Source organism: Myotis brandtii, unplaced genomic scaffold (assembly GCF_000412655.1).
Source record: "Myotis brandtii unplaced genomic scaffold, ASM41265v1 scaffold268, whole genome shotgun sequence".
Lineage (NCBI taxonomy): Eukaryota > Metazoa > Chordata > Mammalia > Chiroptera > Vespertilionidae > Myotis > Myotis brandtii.
Window position 1 is genome coordinate 3,232,954 of NW_005360187.1, and position 16,256 is coordinate 3,249,209.

At 42.2% G+C, this 16,256-nt stretch overlaps 1 protein-coding gene across 3 annotated transcripts; it reads left to right on the forward strand.

Moving 5' to 3' along the window:
* Nucleotides 1-8: 8 nt before the first annotated feature.
* Nucleotides 9-9,591, forward strand: RPP14 (ribonuclease P/MRP 14kDa subunit). 3 transcript variants are annotated; one of them, XM_005868409.2, is made up of 6 exons: nucleotides 9-18; nucleotides 2,588-2,685; nucleotides 2,785-2,869; nucleotides 7,190-7,266; nucleotides 7,922-8,000; nucleotides 8,458-9,591. In XM_005868409.2, the coding sequence occupies exons 2-6, from the start codon at nucleotides 2,609-2,611 to the stop codon at nucleotides 8,512-8,514; spliced, it is 375 nt and encodes a 124-aa protein (XP_005868471.1). In that variant the 5' UTR covers nucleotides 9-18; nucleotides 2,588-2,608; the 3' UTR covers nucleotides 8,515-9,591. The 3 variants fall into 3 exon arrangements, with proteins under 3 accessions (XP_005868471.1, XP_014396862.1, XP_005868470.2); XM_014541376.1 differs by lacking the exon at nucleotides 9-18 and adding an exon at nucleotides 447-934; XM_005868408.2 differs by lacking the exon at nucleotides 9-18 and adding an exon at nucleotides 1,120-1,202.
* Nucleotides 9,592-16,256: the final 6,665 nt, after the last annotated feature.

Consider the following 16,256-nt stretch of genomic DNA (forward strand, 5'->3'; position numbering starts at 1 on the left):
TGGGGCGCTGGGCGTCAGGTGCGCGCTGAGTACATAGCTGACGTGTGTCCGGGAAAGTTGGAAATGACCGAAGTGCTTTTTAAAAGATCAGTGATTTAGTTCAGACGTTATATACTGACTGCCTGCCGGGTGTGATGCCCTGTTAGGCTCTTAGGGAAGAAACGGGTCTGTATCTTGCGGAGGGTACGTTCTAGGGGGCGGGGCGGGGACACTGATGAATGAGCCACACAGTCGGGCCCCAGGTGGGAAGTGCTGCAAGAAGAGGGGCGGGTGCATGGCAGGGGGGCAGTTGCCGGGTTCGGTAGCTCCTGGGCCACGTCGTGGGATGAGCCTTGGGCAGAGGGATGAGCCCCGTGGCCCCTGCGGAAACGCTAGGCGGAGGCGGAGGCGGAGGCGGGAGGGAACCGGTGTGTGATGAGGAGCCAGGAGGCTTGTGGAGTGGGAGGGAGGCAGCAGGGGAGACGCAGGACCGGGGGGGCTTCGGCTTTCCCTGGGTGGAACGGGAACCGTTGCAGCATTTGGGCCAGGGGACTGGCGTGGTGTGAATATCGGGTTTGAAAAGTCCACCCAGGCCGCAGTGGAGGCTGGGTTGGGAAGGGAAGCAGGGAGGCCTGTTAGTAACAGCTAAGTTCAAGGGCATCCCTGCGGCGGACTTGAAAGATGATGAAGATGACAGTTACCGTGGAAGTGTTCACGTTTTTGTGCTGAGCGCGGGCTCCGCAGGCGTCAGCCTTTGCAGTCTCAGGGCAGCCTGTAGAGGGCGGTGTTTTCGGGGACCCTGCGGCTCAGGCCTGTTCAGCCAGAGGTGACCGCGCAGCACTTGCCGCTGAAGCCTTGTGTTGAAATGTGCAGTTCACGGGCATCAAGTACACTCACAGACATCCGTTTCCAGAGCATTCCTACGTCTTCATTGCTATCGGCATCCTAAACCCAGGTCCAGTCTCACTCCCATACATAGCTCAGGCAGCCAACTCCATCAAGGCGTTATACCTTAAAAACGCCTAGCATGTGCCAGGCAGTGAATGAAATCACCGAGGGTTCTGTTTCCCCCCTGTCCTAGTCTGGGGGGGGGGGCGGGGGGGACGGACCAGCGATTTGAGAAAGAAGCACCAGGTAACCATCATTGTGGTCCTGAAGTCAAAGACACTGTTGAACATAAAGGCCGAACACTTGCACCATTGATTCAGTCACCTCCGTATTTAGTAAGTGTTGAGTACTTACTGCAGACACAGTAGATCAGTGGTTCTCAACCTTCCTAATGCCGCGACCCTTTAATACAGTTCCTCATGTTGTGGTGACCCCCAATTTCATTGTTACAAATTGAACATAATTAAAGCATAGTGATTAATCACAAACACAATATGTAATTATATATGTGTTTTCCGATGGTCTTAGGCGACCCCTGTGAAAGGGTCCTTCGACCCCCAAAGGGTCGCGACCCACAGGTTGAGAACCGCTGCAGTAGATACTCATGTTTGTGAGATGGTTAGTTGGATACAGCTCCTTGACCCTGACTTCTCATTTTCTCTGGTGGTTGTCATTGGAAATGGTGGAACTGGGCCTGACCCACAAGAGGTTTTGGCAAATGCTGGTCTTTAGCTTTGTGACTTTCAGGAAGTCCCTTTCTTTAGGGGGCCTGTTTCCTGGTCCCTTTAGTAGGGGAACCAGATATTACACAAATGGACAGTGTTAAGAGATTGCATAACAAAGGAGCCTGACTTAGAACAGGGTGTCAGAGAAAGGCCCCTGCAGTGGTGAGCCTCCTGGGAGAGGTGAGCTCTAAGCTAAAATTTGAAGGATGAACAGGAGCTCTCCAGAAGGAGAGGGGGGTAGGAGTGGAGCCAAGGATAGGGATTCTCCACACGGAGATCAGCGAGATCTGAATTCCTGAGAGTTTCTGATCTGTGAGAAGTGGCACTGGGGGCCCATTCAGGAATTCCTCTTCTCAGCCCCTTGCTGTTTAAGCTCAGTTCTGTCATGGGGCTGCCAAATAGACCTGTGCCGACCTAGCCTCTGGACTGAGAACATTTGCAGAACCAGCGTGGGAGGGGACAGTGGGACTACCTGTGGCCTCTCATGGTCCTGTTCAGATTCTGTGTTGACTGACAGAAAACAAGAGAGGGCCTTCAGATCCCAGATTTTACTCCTCTTAGCCTTTCCTTTGGTCTTGAGAACACTCAGACGTAGTTGGAATCTCTGGATGCCCTTGGGCAGCTGTTGCCTATTTTTGCCAAGCCTCAGTGTCCTCTTCTCAGAAATGGGAATGAAAACAGCTTTACCTCCTAGGGGCATTTTGAAGACATGACCTAAGGCATGTGAAGCATGTAGTGCAGAGCTGGGTACTCAGTAGTGGAAAATATACGGCGGGATTATATTATTAGAATTTAAATAAGAATACAATAGTCTGGCATATTATAAAATACAGAAACTTCCTTTGTGTCTGCATGAGTTACCTTAGTTTGATCAAAATTGGATGAGTTACTGTCCTTAGGAGTTCTTTTCAAAAATCAAACAGGTCAAATGCTCATTTAAAAAGTGAAAAATAGCATGTACCTTGCTAATTTCTAGCCCTGTTGACTCAATGTAGGTGCAGTCAGGATTGGAAAAGATGCCAGCCCCAGCTGCCACATATGAGAGGATAGTTTACAAAAATCCCTCTGAGCACCACTACATGAAAGTCTGCCTGTAAGTTCAGTCTCCTAAGTTCTACTTTTTATTCTTTTATGAATCTGAATAGCATGAAATTTAATGCAATGTATTTTTTCTTTTCAATGTTTTTTACAGAGAATTTCAAGAACATGGGGTTGGACTGAATGTTGCACAGTTCAAACAGCTGCTTATTTCAGCCCTGAAGGACCTATTTGGGGAGGTATGGAATCGCTTGGTGAATTGGACCATTCCTAAGATCTTTGTAATAAATACTGAAAGAACATTTTTCCAAACATTTTAAACTTTGAAACCATATTTGAAATGTCAGAAATGATGAATATTTGGTAGGTATGTTCTGATATGCTTTTTAAAAATATATATTTTTTATTGATTTTAGAGAGAAAGGAAGAGGGATAGAAACATCCTATGTAATAAAACCCTAATGCAAATCAACTGAACTGTGGATCGACCAGTTGCTATGATGCACACTGACCACCAGGGGGCAGAAGCCAGACTCATGGCTGGCAAGCACAGTGGCGGTAGTGGGAGCCTTTCTTGCCTCCACGGCAGTGCTAAGGACCCCGAGGGGTCCTGGACTGCTACAGGGCAGTCGGGGATGAGGGATACCCCCCCCCCTCCCCGCCCACGAATGTCATGCACCAGGCCTCTAGTCCAGCGGTTCTCAACCTGTGGGTCGCGCCCCCTTTGGGAGTCGGACGATCCTTTCACAGGGGTTGCCCTAAGACCATCGGAAAACACATATATAATTACATTGTTTTTGTGATTAATCACTATGCTTTAATTATGTTCAATTTGTAACAATGAAAATACATTCTGCATATCAGATATTTACATTACTATTCATAACAGTAGCAAAATTACAGTTATGAAATGGCAACGAAAATAATTTTATGGTTGGGGTTCATCACAACATGAGAAACTATATTAAAGGGTCGTGGCATTAGGAAGGTTGAGAACCACTGCTCTAGTAAATGATAAGAGAGAATCACTGATCCGCTGCCTCCTGCACACCCCCTACTGGGGATCTAGTCCGAAACTCAGGCATGACTGGGAATGAACCATGTTGTCCTGGTTCGTAGGTCTCAACACTCAACTACTGAGCAATCGCAACATGAGAAACTATATTAAAGGGTCGTGGCATTAGGAAGGTTGAGAACCACTGCTCTAGTAAATGATAAGAGAGAATCACTGATCCGCTGCCTCCTGCACACCCCCTACTGGGGATCTAGTCCGAAACTCAGGCATGACTGGGAATGAACCATGTTGTCCTGGTTCGTAGGTCTCAACACTCAACTACTGAGCAACACCAGCCAGGCTAACCTGCCTTCTTTTTGACAAGGAACTCATTTTTATGACAAATGTTTATTTTAGTGCAGTGCTATTCAAAGTACATTTGAGACTGACAGCTGATGGGTTTTCTTTGCCCATTTTAAAGATTTGTGGCTCCCAGTAGAATGTAAATTAGCACACATTTCCTTTACTGAGAAAGTCTCCCTGTGAACAAATCAGCTGAACTAAAAGGTGTGCTTACTGATATTGTTGATTTACATTCCGATGCAGCTCCTTATCTTATCACGGACCAGCACTTTGAGCAGTCCTGTGTTAGCATTCACTTGAAAGCAAGTAGAGTTTTGAGAGAGAACCAAAACAGATGATTTTCAGGAAGTTATTTCTTGATTCATATATTCTACCAAATCAAAATCTGCTAAGCATCTTATCAAAATTAAAAACTTTTATTACACAAAATACTCAGTTAAGAGGATGGAAAGACAGATTACAGACTCGGGAAATATTTGCAAACCACATACCTGACAAAGAACTAATATCTAGAATGTGTTAAAAAAAACTCTCAAGCCCTAACCGGTTTGGCTCAGTGGATAGAGCGTCGGCCTGTGGACTCAAGGGTCCCAGGTTCGATTCCGGTCAAGGGCATGTACCTTGGTTGTGGGCACATTCCCAGTACGGGGTGTGCAGGAGGCAGCTGATTGATGTTTCTCTCTCATCGATGTTTCTAACTCTCTATCCTTCTCCCTTCCTCTCTGTAAAAAAATCAAAATATATTAAAAAAAAAAGTAATAGGCTAATTTTTAGGTTGATAAGAAAAGACCAAACAATACAATTAAGGAAATGGGTAAAAGACATGAATAGACATTGCACTCAAAAGGATGTACAGTTGGCAAACAAGCACATGAGTGAAAAGATACTCAGTATCATTAACCATTAGGGAAATGTACATTAAAAACACAGTGAGCCGTGGCCTGGTTGCTCAGTTGGTTGAGAGTCGTCCCAATAGACGAAGGTTGCAGATTCGAGCCCGGGTCAGGGCACATACAAGAATCAACCAGTGAATACATAAATGAGTTATGTATTGGGCAGATCCATGTTTCTCCCTCCCACCCCACCCCTTCCTCTCTCAAGGCAATTAAATTTTTTTAAACACAATGAGATATTGCTACACATCTAGAAGAATGACTGAAATAAAAAATAGTGATAACACTAAATGCTGGCCAGGAAGCAGAGAAACTGAATTATTCATTCATTAGTTGTGGGAATATAAGATGTACAGCCTCTTTGGAACACAGTTGGGCAGTTTATTTTTTATTTTGAGTGTACCTTTATTAAAGCTGGGGGCAGTGAAGCAAAGAAGGGCCTAGGATAGAAGAAGTAATAGGCTAATTTTTAGGTTGATAATTTTGTACGGCCTGCAAATAATGCTATAAATATCCAAATGGCCTTTGGCTGAAAAAAGGTTCCCCATCCCTGTCTTAAACAGACTAAACATGTACCCATCATATAACATAGCAGTTGCATACCTGAGCATTTATTCTAGAGAAATGAAAACAACTTTCCACCAAAACTTGTATATGCATGTTCATAGCAGCTTTATTAGTAAGAACCTAAAAGTAGAAATAAGCCAGATGTCCTTCAATGGGTGAATAGTTAAACTATAATACACTCATACTATGGAATATACTTAGTAATAAAAAGGACCAAACTATCGATACAACAACTTGACCAAATCTCCAGAGAGTTTTACTAAGTGAAAAGCCAATCCCAAATGAAATGGACTGGGTGATTTCATTTATATTATGCTGTTGAAATAACATAAATGTATAAACTGGAGAAATTTAGGAGTAGGTGTGGCTGTAAGGGGGTAGAAGGAAAGAGCCTGTGGTGGTGATATAGTTCCTTTTTTTAAAAAAATATATTTTTATTGATTTCAGAGAGGAAGGGAGAGGGAGACAAAGATAGAAACATCAATAATGAGAAAGAATTACTGATCGGCTGCCTCCTGCACGTCCCCTACTGGGGATCGAGCTCACAACCCAGGCATGTGCCCTTGACCGGAATCGAACCTGGGACCCTTCAGTCCGCAGGCCAAAGCTCCATCCACAGCCAAACCGGCTAGGGCAGTGGTATAGTTCTTTATCTTGATTGTGGTGGTTACATGAAACTACCTATGTGATAAAATTGCAAAGAACTATGCATATGCACACACATAAGCAAACAAAGATGAGTGCATATATAAATGGTAAAATCTGAATAAACTCTGGTTTATCAATTTCATTTTCCTGGTTTTAATATCATACTATATTATACAAGATGTTAGCATTGGGGGAGACTGGGTAGAAGGTGCATGGAACCTTCCTGTACATTTCTTTGTAATTGCCTGAGACTCTAATTTTTGAAAGTCAAAGGTTTAAGAAAAAACTTGGGGTGGTGAACAATACAATATACAGAGAATGTGCCCGGCTGGTGTGGCTTAGTGGTTGAGTGTCGACTCATGAACTAGGGGGACACGGTTCAATGATTCCCAGTCAGGGCACATGCCTGGGTTACAAGCTCCATTCCCAGGGAGGAGCAAACAGGAGGCAGCCAACTGATTATTATTTTTCATCATTGATGTTTCTATCTCTCCCTTTCCCTTCTCTCTGAAATCAATTTAAAAAAAAAACAATATACAGAGAATGTATTCTAGAATTGTACACCTAAAACTTATATAAGTTTATTAACCAATGTCACCCCAATAAATTCAATAAAAAATAAAATGATTTTTTTTTTTAATTTAAGAAAACTTTGTATCCTTTCCATGTCAGGTATTAAACCTGGCTCCTGGGGATATAGCTATAAACCGACACGGCCTCTGTCTCATGGACTAATGGTCTTGATTATGTTGGGTAGGCAACCAGGTTGAACAATTAATGGCAAAAAAAATGATGACTATTATATGTGGGACCTGAATGTGAGAGAGCAAAGCAAGTGATTGAGCTTCATCTTGGGGGTCTGGAGGGAACAATTTCAATGAAGACTTGAAAGGTGAAGAGGCATTAGCAATGTGAAGAGTTACAGGAAGAACATCCCAGGCCGTGAAGAGGTATAAATAAGCAGGTCCAATACTCCAGTGGCATTCAATAAAATACTGCTTCTTTTTGGAGGAGGAAAGCAATTGATAGGATTAGTTACTAGATTCTAGACTGAGGAAGGTAATAGTCTTTTAATAGCATTGTCCCATACTTAGGTTGACGCTGCCTTACCCTTGGACATCCTAACCTATGAAGAGGAGACCTTGTCAGCCATCTTGAGAATATGTAGCAGGTACGACAAACAGCATTTCCAGTATAACGGAGCAGAGATGGGTGGGGAAATAGAGCCAAAATGCTCTTTTCTGAGAATAAGAAGAGCTTTGTCATTGTGAATTCTGAGCAGCTTTTTGAAGTTTAAACTGGGGAGAATATGAACATTCATCTAGCAGGAGCTTACACCCTAGAGAGCAAAACGTGGATTTGCTTACAACTGTAGTGTTTTCCAATTGATGGTGATGGTTGCAACTTCAGAGATATAGCCCTAGCTGGTTTGGCTCAGTGGATAGAGCATCGGCCTACAGACTGAAGGGTCCTGGGATCGATTATGGTCAAGGGCACATGCCCAGATTCCAGGCTCAATCCCCAGTAGGAGGTGTGCAGGAGGCAGCCGATCAATGATTCTCATCATCGATGTTTCTCTCGCTCTCTCCCTTCCTCTCTGAAATTAATTAAAAAATATATATAAAAAAAGAAATTAGTATTATTTTAAAATTCAGAAATATATATTTTAGAAACATTTCTAATTGTGGTTCATTTTATTCTCTGCCGATAGTATAATATGCTTTAAAGTTTTCTCATTTAAATTGAGTTTTCTGAACTGTCACAAACAAAAGTACTTGGGAGATGTTGCAGGGACACATCTTTATGCTTTCTCAATTTTTCTGCAGTGGTCTTGTCAGATTGTGGAGCTCTTTGACCCTGTTAGGATCCTATAAAGGCAAGAAATGTGCCTTCAGAGTGATTCAGGTAAAGACTATTGCTTCACATATTCCAAACAAGGCTGAGTAGTGGATCAAACTGCTTTTTAGAATGTGTTCCATTTTTCTGCCTGTATAACTCTAGTTTGGTTACTGTCATCCAGTGGGGAGGGAGGGGAACCCAGGCATTCATTGCTTCTGGAAACATGAGGCAAAGCACTTAGAGTTTAGAATGTATGGGAAGAGTTTTGGGATAAAACTTGGAACCTTGTGGAGAAATCTTAACTTTCACTTACTGCGTAATGCCTAGTGACTTGTGTATTGGAGCGCTCTTTCTGAGCTCATCATGACCACTTGTTTATCTACGGCTACCTCTCAGAACGCTTGTTAAAATGCTACTGCATCAGGTTGGCTTATTCTGTAAGCTAGGCATGTTTCTACATTGCCCTGCGTTTCAGTGCAATTTTCTCCTGATAACTGTGTAAACATTTTTCTTTCTGTTATAGGTTTCTCCATTTCTCCTTGCATTATCTGGTAATAGTAGGGAACTAGTATTGGATTGAATGGTCTTCAATTTCAGAAACATTCCTCTGCTCTCAAAACTATCTTTTGGTGCCAGCATAATGCTTGATGACTGAAACAGGCTCAGCGCTCCTGTTGATGGAATTTGAGAGTGCCGAAGATGTTCCCCATGATTTCCAGCTGTCGTCTTTGGTGGTGTAGCCTTCAGAGGAGAATCTGCCTGAACCAGCCAGTTGTAAGCAGGCAGCACTTTCAGCATATGCACATCCGAGTTGGAGACCGGGCTGAACTCAGCAGAGCCTTCACACAAAGGGATGTGGTTGCCTTCTCAGAACTAACAGGGGATGTTAATCCTTTGCATTTAAATGAAGATTTTGCAAAGCACACCAAGTTTGGAAAGACAATTGTGCATGGAGTTTTGATCAATGGACTTATTTCAGCTCTCCTGGGTACTAAAATGCCAGGCCCAGGCTGTGTATTTATTTCCCAGGAAATTCACTTTCCAGCCCCTTTGTATGTTGGAGAAGTTGTTGTAGCTTCTGCAGAAGTGCAAAGGCTGAAGCGGTTCATTGCGGTTATTGCTGTGTCATGCTTTGTAAGAGAAAGTGAAAAGACTGTTATGGAAGGCTGCGTGAAAGTTATGGTCCCAGAAGCTTCCAAGCCCTGAAATATGTGTTTAAAGATGCAAGCTCAGGCATCAGTGTTACTGTTATTGAAGAGCCTCTGAGAAAAACGGATTGCTGCTCTTCAACAAGGAGTGGCCAGCAGACCCAGCAGCCCACAGCGGGGGAGGGAAGCAGGTAGCGAGGGGTTCACATGTCCACTTTCTAATTTGGCCTTATGTTTCATACAGATGAGTCTATTTATCATCTAAGTTTGTAAATTTGAAAAAATATGGGGAAAGTTATCATTTAGCTCAAGGTTCTAATTTTAGGATTTCAAACCAAGTTAAATTTGCATTTGGATAACACAAACTTACCTATATCTGCATAGAATAAATTTCTCAGTGAATTTATAGCTAGATAGCATTTAATTTTTGACAGCAATTAGAATAGGAGTTGGGTAATCTTTGAACACCTGTCTTTTACCAATAAATATTTAAATACTGTTCTTCAGTAGTTTCTGGGTCAGAGTGTTTTGTAATTTGTTACTGTTTATACCAGGATGGCATCTTGCTTAACCTTCAAGTGGAACGTGCCTCTCAGATGGTTTCTTGATATCAGAGAAATATTTAAACTCAGTTATGTAAACTCTTGGTCTAATCTACAAAATGGGGGTAATGACACCTACCACAGGATTGTTGGAGATGCAAATAGCAAAGCACAAGGCCTAGCCTGTAAACAGTAGCTACTACTATTGTTCCTTCTCCCCTGTGAATGAGGTTAGAGGTTTTCCTGAGTTTAAAGCTAACTGGCCTGCAGGTAAACAGGCCAGTCTTTCAGGATGTCAACCAAGCTCTTGGTATTTTAAACCTGGAATAGTTCTTGAGTGCAAAATTTCTATTTTAGCAATCCAGATTATTTTCTCCCTCCCTTAATAATGTGCCCCCACCCCCCGTATATAAATAATATATACTTATTGTAAAAAAATTTATAAGAAATAAAAAGTATAAGGAACACCGTGGAGGCCAAGTTCTTCAGAGTTGGGGGGCATTAAAGAGAAAATGTGCCTAATGTGTTAGTATTCAATAGTCATCCCCAACACAGCTAATCCTTTTAAGACAATCTGTAACAGAACATGCTTGTGGCCCACCTGAATGGCTCTGACCATACCTAGATGCTTTGATCAGGAAAGTAAGATCAAGTGTAATTGGTTGGATCAACCCACATTTCCTGGAAAAAGGTTTTTTGTCCTGCTAGTAGATAAGTAACTAGATTTTTATTTTAGTTTTTTATATTAAGGGGATCAGTTAAATGGATTACTTGAAAGAATTCTAGTCACTAGAGGGCAGTGATGTGTATAAAGTATTTTTAAACTTGTCTAATATTGTACCATACTCTAGTTTGTGACTGAAGTAAAAATAATCAAAATCAATGTGAGAAACAAGGGTGCCATTCTCATGCATTTCAGAGTGGGCAGCATTCACAGGCTCATATCCACCGGAAGAAGGCTTGCTGATAGATAAAACACTGCACATGTTGAAAATTTGATATACGTTGAAAAAATGGGGAACTTGCACAAAATTTGGACTGAAGCCATATTCAAATTCTATAGAACTCATTCTCTGACTTAGCAGCAGTCTTGAAATGGAGTGTGATATCATCATTAATACTAATAGCTACCATTTCTTCAATACTTGATGAGCCTATTTTCTACATTAATCCTTTGAACAACTTTGTGAAGTTAAACTTATGTTGTCCTATTTTATAGGCAAGGAAACAGACTAATGCTGCGTGACTTGCCCAGGGTTGTACAGTGAGTATGCAGGAGAGCTGGGATTCAGACAGGCCTGCCTGGCTCCAAACATTTCTTTTTTACATCACCCTGTGTCTTATAATATTCCCATTACTAAATCAATGTCAGTTTCTAGAATAGTATCTTTTTATGGCCATTAAAAGTATCTGGAAACGTCATTCTATAGAATTTTTCTTATATTCAGAATGTTCTAGATCTTATTCCCTGCTACAGTTGTAGCATTTTCCTCTATACTATTACTTTATGGCTTCCACCCATACCTATTCCTGCCCTTTTTCTAAGTTGACATTCAGTGATTATTTGTCTCCAGAGCAGATTTACTGAAAGAGTTATTCTAAAGATGAAAAATTATGTGCAGGCCAAATATTTGGGGGTGGGTGGGAAGGGGTGTCAGAACTGGCTGTTAGCTGATTTATATTGTATAACTCGAAAGTATTTTCTCAAGCTCATTTCCTTTTTCTTTAATGCCCCCTAGGTGTCATGATCTTTGATCTCTATAAATCAGTAAAAAGTTGAATAGATGAGTAGGCAAGAAGTTAGGGATGCTTCTCTGTAAATGATGATTTGTTATTTTTACTCAGAGCCAAGATTTTCAAACCAGCTATGTTAAAGCTGGCAATAAGAAAAACTAGCAAAAGAAAAAGAAAAGAAAGAAAAATTAGCGGGTTGGCTTTTTCATTTTGAATCCTGTACGGGTAAGCTGCTGGAAAGAATGACTTCTAATGAAAGTGTGGGTGACCCTGAAATTAGGAAATCTTCCAGATAACAGAGATGGCTTTGACCATGTGAGGTCACACATGGTAGTGAGTACAAATGACTGACTAAAATAGCAGGCCAAAGTGTACTAGCACTTTCCACATAGGGGCATTATAAGACTACAATTTATGCAATGTTTGGTTGTCACAGGAAGATATACTCATCTTAAGCAATTTCAGCCTAATGTACTGGAAAATTGCTTAATAGATTTTTATATTCTATTAGAAACATTTCCATATTGGTAATATGTTTCTTTTTCTGAGCAGCAAATCTTGAGTAACAGTGGAGAAAGCCTCACCACAGCCACCATTCATCTTGTGGACTTGACTTGTATATTTATCTAGAAAAACAAGAAATTGCTAAATGCATGCTGGTACCTCTTAGGTAACCACAGGTTTTCATTTTGTGCTAAATTACTATTTTTTTTAATGTTCTTAGTGTATGATTCAGAGCAATTTACTCCCAAAGAAAATTGCTATTAAATTACATCTATTAAATTTTTATGTTAAAACATACTCCACCAAGGGCTGTCACTCTGAGCAGCTGTGCCACTCTGAATGCCTCATGTGTTGGCAGAATTTATGAACTGGCTCTGTCTGAGCAGAATGGGAGCACTATGGAATGTCTCTTGGGCTGCACTTGAACATCTCCAGGGCCCCAGATGTTTTACTTCCTTTGTTCTTGGCTTGTCTTCATTTGGGTTACAAACACAGCAGAGACAAGAATTCTCAACGTCTTCAGTGAAACTTCAGCTTGGAGCAAAATCAACTCGAAGAAATTTAAGTTCAAATCACAGGAAAACCCAAAACGAATGTTGACACTGCATGAATAGAACTGGATTAGTAGGAGGTCCCATAGTCAATTTCTAGGTGCCTCTTAGCTATGATAGTTCACATGACCTTAGAAACCTTGGGAATATTCCTCTGCAATGTGGTGGGCAATATCAACACGTAAGAGAAATAAGATCAAATTTGAGTTGAATTTTGTTTTTCTATCCAGATCATGAAGTTTCGAGTCGTCAGGGATATGAAAGCACCAGGAGAAAATAAATGTTAGCTCCAAAGTCCCTCCTAGGAGAGGAGCACTCAAGCACCAGTGTTATGATTGTCTGTTTATTTGAATATTTAAAGAAATAAAGTCATTTTGAGTTGGGAGGCGATGCTGCTTAGGAAGCACTGAGTTTTCCACAAGCTTCTATGATTTGATTTGTGGAGCAGTTGCAAGGTCTAAAAGCATCCTCACTAAAACTCATCTTCAGCCCATCTGGCCAAACGTCAAGGTATAGATAACCTATGGGCCATCTAACATTTGGCAACATACAAGGATATAAATCTTTTGTTGCTTCCGGCTAGCCCTGAGTAGTCGTGTATGTGGCAAAAACTAAGGTCCTGCATAATGCATTAGCTTTGCTCAGACTGAGACTGGAAGGAAGGCTAATTTGATTTGTTATTCCTGGGGAGGGTTCCCCCCTTGCTGTGTGAGCCACTTCAAAAGCCCAAACAGGTGTTGAGGCAGTTGTAGGGTTTGGGGCCTGGTCTCCAGTGAATCTAGGGATCCAGTTAAGTTCAAGGTCCTAAGAGGATCACTGACAAGGCACTGATTTGGGAAGATGAAAATGAAGTTATAAGGTTCACCATAGCATTTATTCTGAAGGGCTTAGTTCAGGCAAGAATTTCCAGAGAAAGGGAAAGGCTAGACTGAAAGTTGGTTTCTGGTTTCATTCCATCCAATATCTGGTTTCTCACTTTCAGTTTCCTTTTCCCAGTGAGGAAGACTAGACAAGGCTGTTATTTTATGACCTTTGCAACTCATTGTATGATACTGTTTTTTTCCCTAATCATACAAGTAAATTATCTCCATTAGAGACATTTTGAAAAACAGGAGAGCATAAAAATGGAAAGCATCATGATCCCACTTTCTAGGAACCCTAAGTTAATATTTTGGTGTTTTTCCTATAATATATATTTTTAAAACTTGGTATCATACAAATGCATATACAGTTGACACTTGAACAATGCAGGGGTTAGGGACACTGACCCCCATGCAGTTGAAATTCCACAAATAATTTTTACCTACCTCAAAACTTAACTACAGTCAACCCTTGGTATCGATTGGTTCCAGGACCCCCCCATGGGTACCCAAATCTGCAGACGCCCAAGGCCCTTATATAAAAAGGCATAGAAAAAAGCATATAGTCAGCCCCCTGCATCTGCAGATTCCCAACCATGGATCAAAATACTGTTTTTGGTCTATAATTGGTTCAATCTATGGATGCAAAACTGGAGATACTGAGGGTGAACTATATTTATTGAAAAAAATCCAGGGATAACTGGATCTGCACAGTTCAAACCTGCATTGTTCAAGAATCAACAGTTGTTTTTTTCCACCTACTATTATATAAAGAGCATTTCTTAACATCATTTCGTATTCTTTGATAATCTGATTTTTTAATCTTATTTTTAATAATGGAAAAATATTCCATTTATGATTAACCATGATTCGTCCAGTTCCCTCTTGTTAGATCCTTATCCTCATGCTGTATATTTCCACTGATGTCTGATTATTTCTTTAGGATACACTCCTAGATATAGAATTACTGAATGAGAACATTTACAAAGCCCTTGATAAATCTTGTTGAATCCCAGCACCAGACCTATTACATGGTAAGTACTCAGTAAGTAATTGTTGAACGAATAAGTGCCTTTAGAAAGGTTGGAGCATTGCAGAGTCCCACCAGCAGGATGCAAGGAGAGCTTTGGCATGGCCAGTGCACATGATTGGAGAATTGATTAAAGCAGAATTTGGGTATGTGTGATTCTGGCGATGAAATAATCCATTTGCATGAAAAAATAAAAGTTACAAGTTGAATCCTCTCTAAGTGATGTAAGATTTTGTTTTAATAGACCGATGCTTTTAAACTCTCTGGGCCTGGCCAGCATGGCGCAGTGGTTGAGCTCGACCTGTGAACCAGGAGGTCATAGTTCGATTCCCAGACAGGGCATATGATCCCCAGTGAGGGGTGTGCAAGAGGCAGCCAATCAATGATTCTCTCTTATCATTAATGTTTCTATCTCTCTCTCCCTCTTCCTTCCTCTCTGAAATCAATTTTTAAAAATTAAAAATAAATAAATACACTCGGACAAAAATGGAATGCAGGAAGAGTTCTGATTATTTTAGGACTGAGTCACGAAGTTCCATGCTTTCCTCGTCATATCTTTATCCATTGGGTTTTGGCCCCTACGTCACTCTGCCAAGGCTGCTTAGCCACTTAGGATTGCCCAACAATCCCATTCAGTTTGAGATCTGGAGAGAGTACCCTTTAGATACTTGGCCTTTGCTGTGATGTCAAATTTTGTGGTATTGGTGGTGGTTGGTGTTGTTACTAAGAAACATTGTTTTCTTGTCTGAAATGTAGAAATTTAGGGGATACAAAGTTACGAGTTAGAAAGCCTCTATTATGTGAACTGAAGGGAAGGAAGAAAGTAATATTGAGCTTTTATTATATGCCAAGCCTTTTCCCATCCTACTTCATTCTTCATATCAACCTTTCCATACAAGTATTTCTGTTTTACACATGGGGAGCTCGGCTCAGAGAGGTTGAGTAACTGCTTCAAGGTCACACAGCTGGAAATGCCAGAGCCCTGGAGACCCTGGTGATCTAATTCCAAGTCTAACTCTGCATCATCCTGGGGTGCTGCCCTAGGAGAGAGCAGGGTGGGTGGGATTTCTACGTGTATGTGTCTGTGTGTGTGTGGGGGGGGGGGGGATAAAGGATAAAGGGGTAGAGTAGGGGCACTGGTAAGGAGTGCCAGTATTGTGGCCTTGGGTTCAGACAAGACTGTGGGACAAATTTGGGGCCAAGAAGTTGGGTGCAAAGTTCTCTGGCTCTGGGTTTGAGATTCTTCATGAGGACCCCAAGTCTGAGGGATCTTGTTTGGGGGTTCTCAGGGTTGAAGGCCTGTGGACTGAGCTAAGAGCTGGACCAAGGGTAGAGGCTGGGAGTCCCTGGGCCAGTGCCCAGTTTTTAAGGTTCCCAGTTAATCGAAAGAGCTTGGGTCTGAGGGTTCTGGAGTCCAGGGGCTCCCACTGTGGGGTCTAATTCTGAGGGCCCCGCTCTTAGGTTCTTGGGTCTGAAGAGTGAGGTGCAGACATACCCTTAAAACCTGACTTTGAGAGACTTGTTTTTAGAAAATCTCTGGATCTACAGGGCGCAGTCTGAGGGTCCCGTCCTGAAGGCCTATTTTCTGGGTCTTAGGGTCCTTGGGTCTGAAAGGCCTGGGTGGGAAAGGTCCAGCTTAAAGGTTTCAATTCTGACAGTCCAGCTTCTGAGGGCATAATGTGTCAAGCCCAACACTGAGGGCTTGGTTTGGGGACCTGTGGGCCTGAGGGTCCCTGGATCATAGGGCAGAGGACCCGGTGTCCTCGGATCTGAGGATCTCTGGAGGTGATGCTTAGGGAGGGTGAAGTGTCCGCGGGCCCGAGGGCCAGGGCCAAGGGCACCACCCGGTGTGCGGAGCGGCTGCAAGGACCTTGGAGAAGAGCGGGTCCAGGCAGCGCCGACTGGTGCCTTTGGCGCTAGGACCCCGCGGGAGGCGGCGGCGCGAAGTGTGGC

What these genes read in the sequence shown, in the direction of transcription:
- RPP14 (XM_005868409.2), top strand. Translation starts at nt 2,609, where the DNA reads ATGCCAGCCCCAGCTGCCACATATGAGAGGATAGTTTACAAAAATCCC. An exon ending in CACTACATGAAAGTCTGCCT is followed by an intron (nt 2,686 to 2,784) that starts GTAAGTTCAGTC and finishes TGTTTTTTACAG; the next exon opens with AGAATTTCAAGAACATGGGG. An exon ending in GTGCCTTCAGAGTGATTCAG is followed by an intron (nt 8,001 to 8,457) that starts GTAAAGACTATT and finishes TTTCTGTTATAG; the next exon opens with GTTTCTCCATTTCTCCTTGC.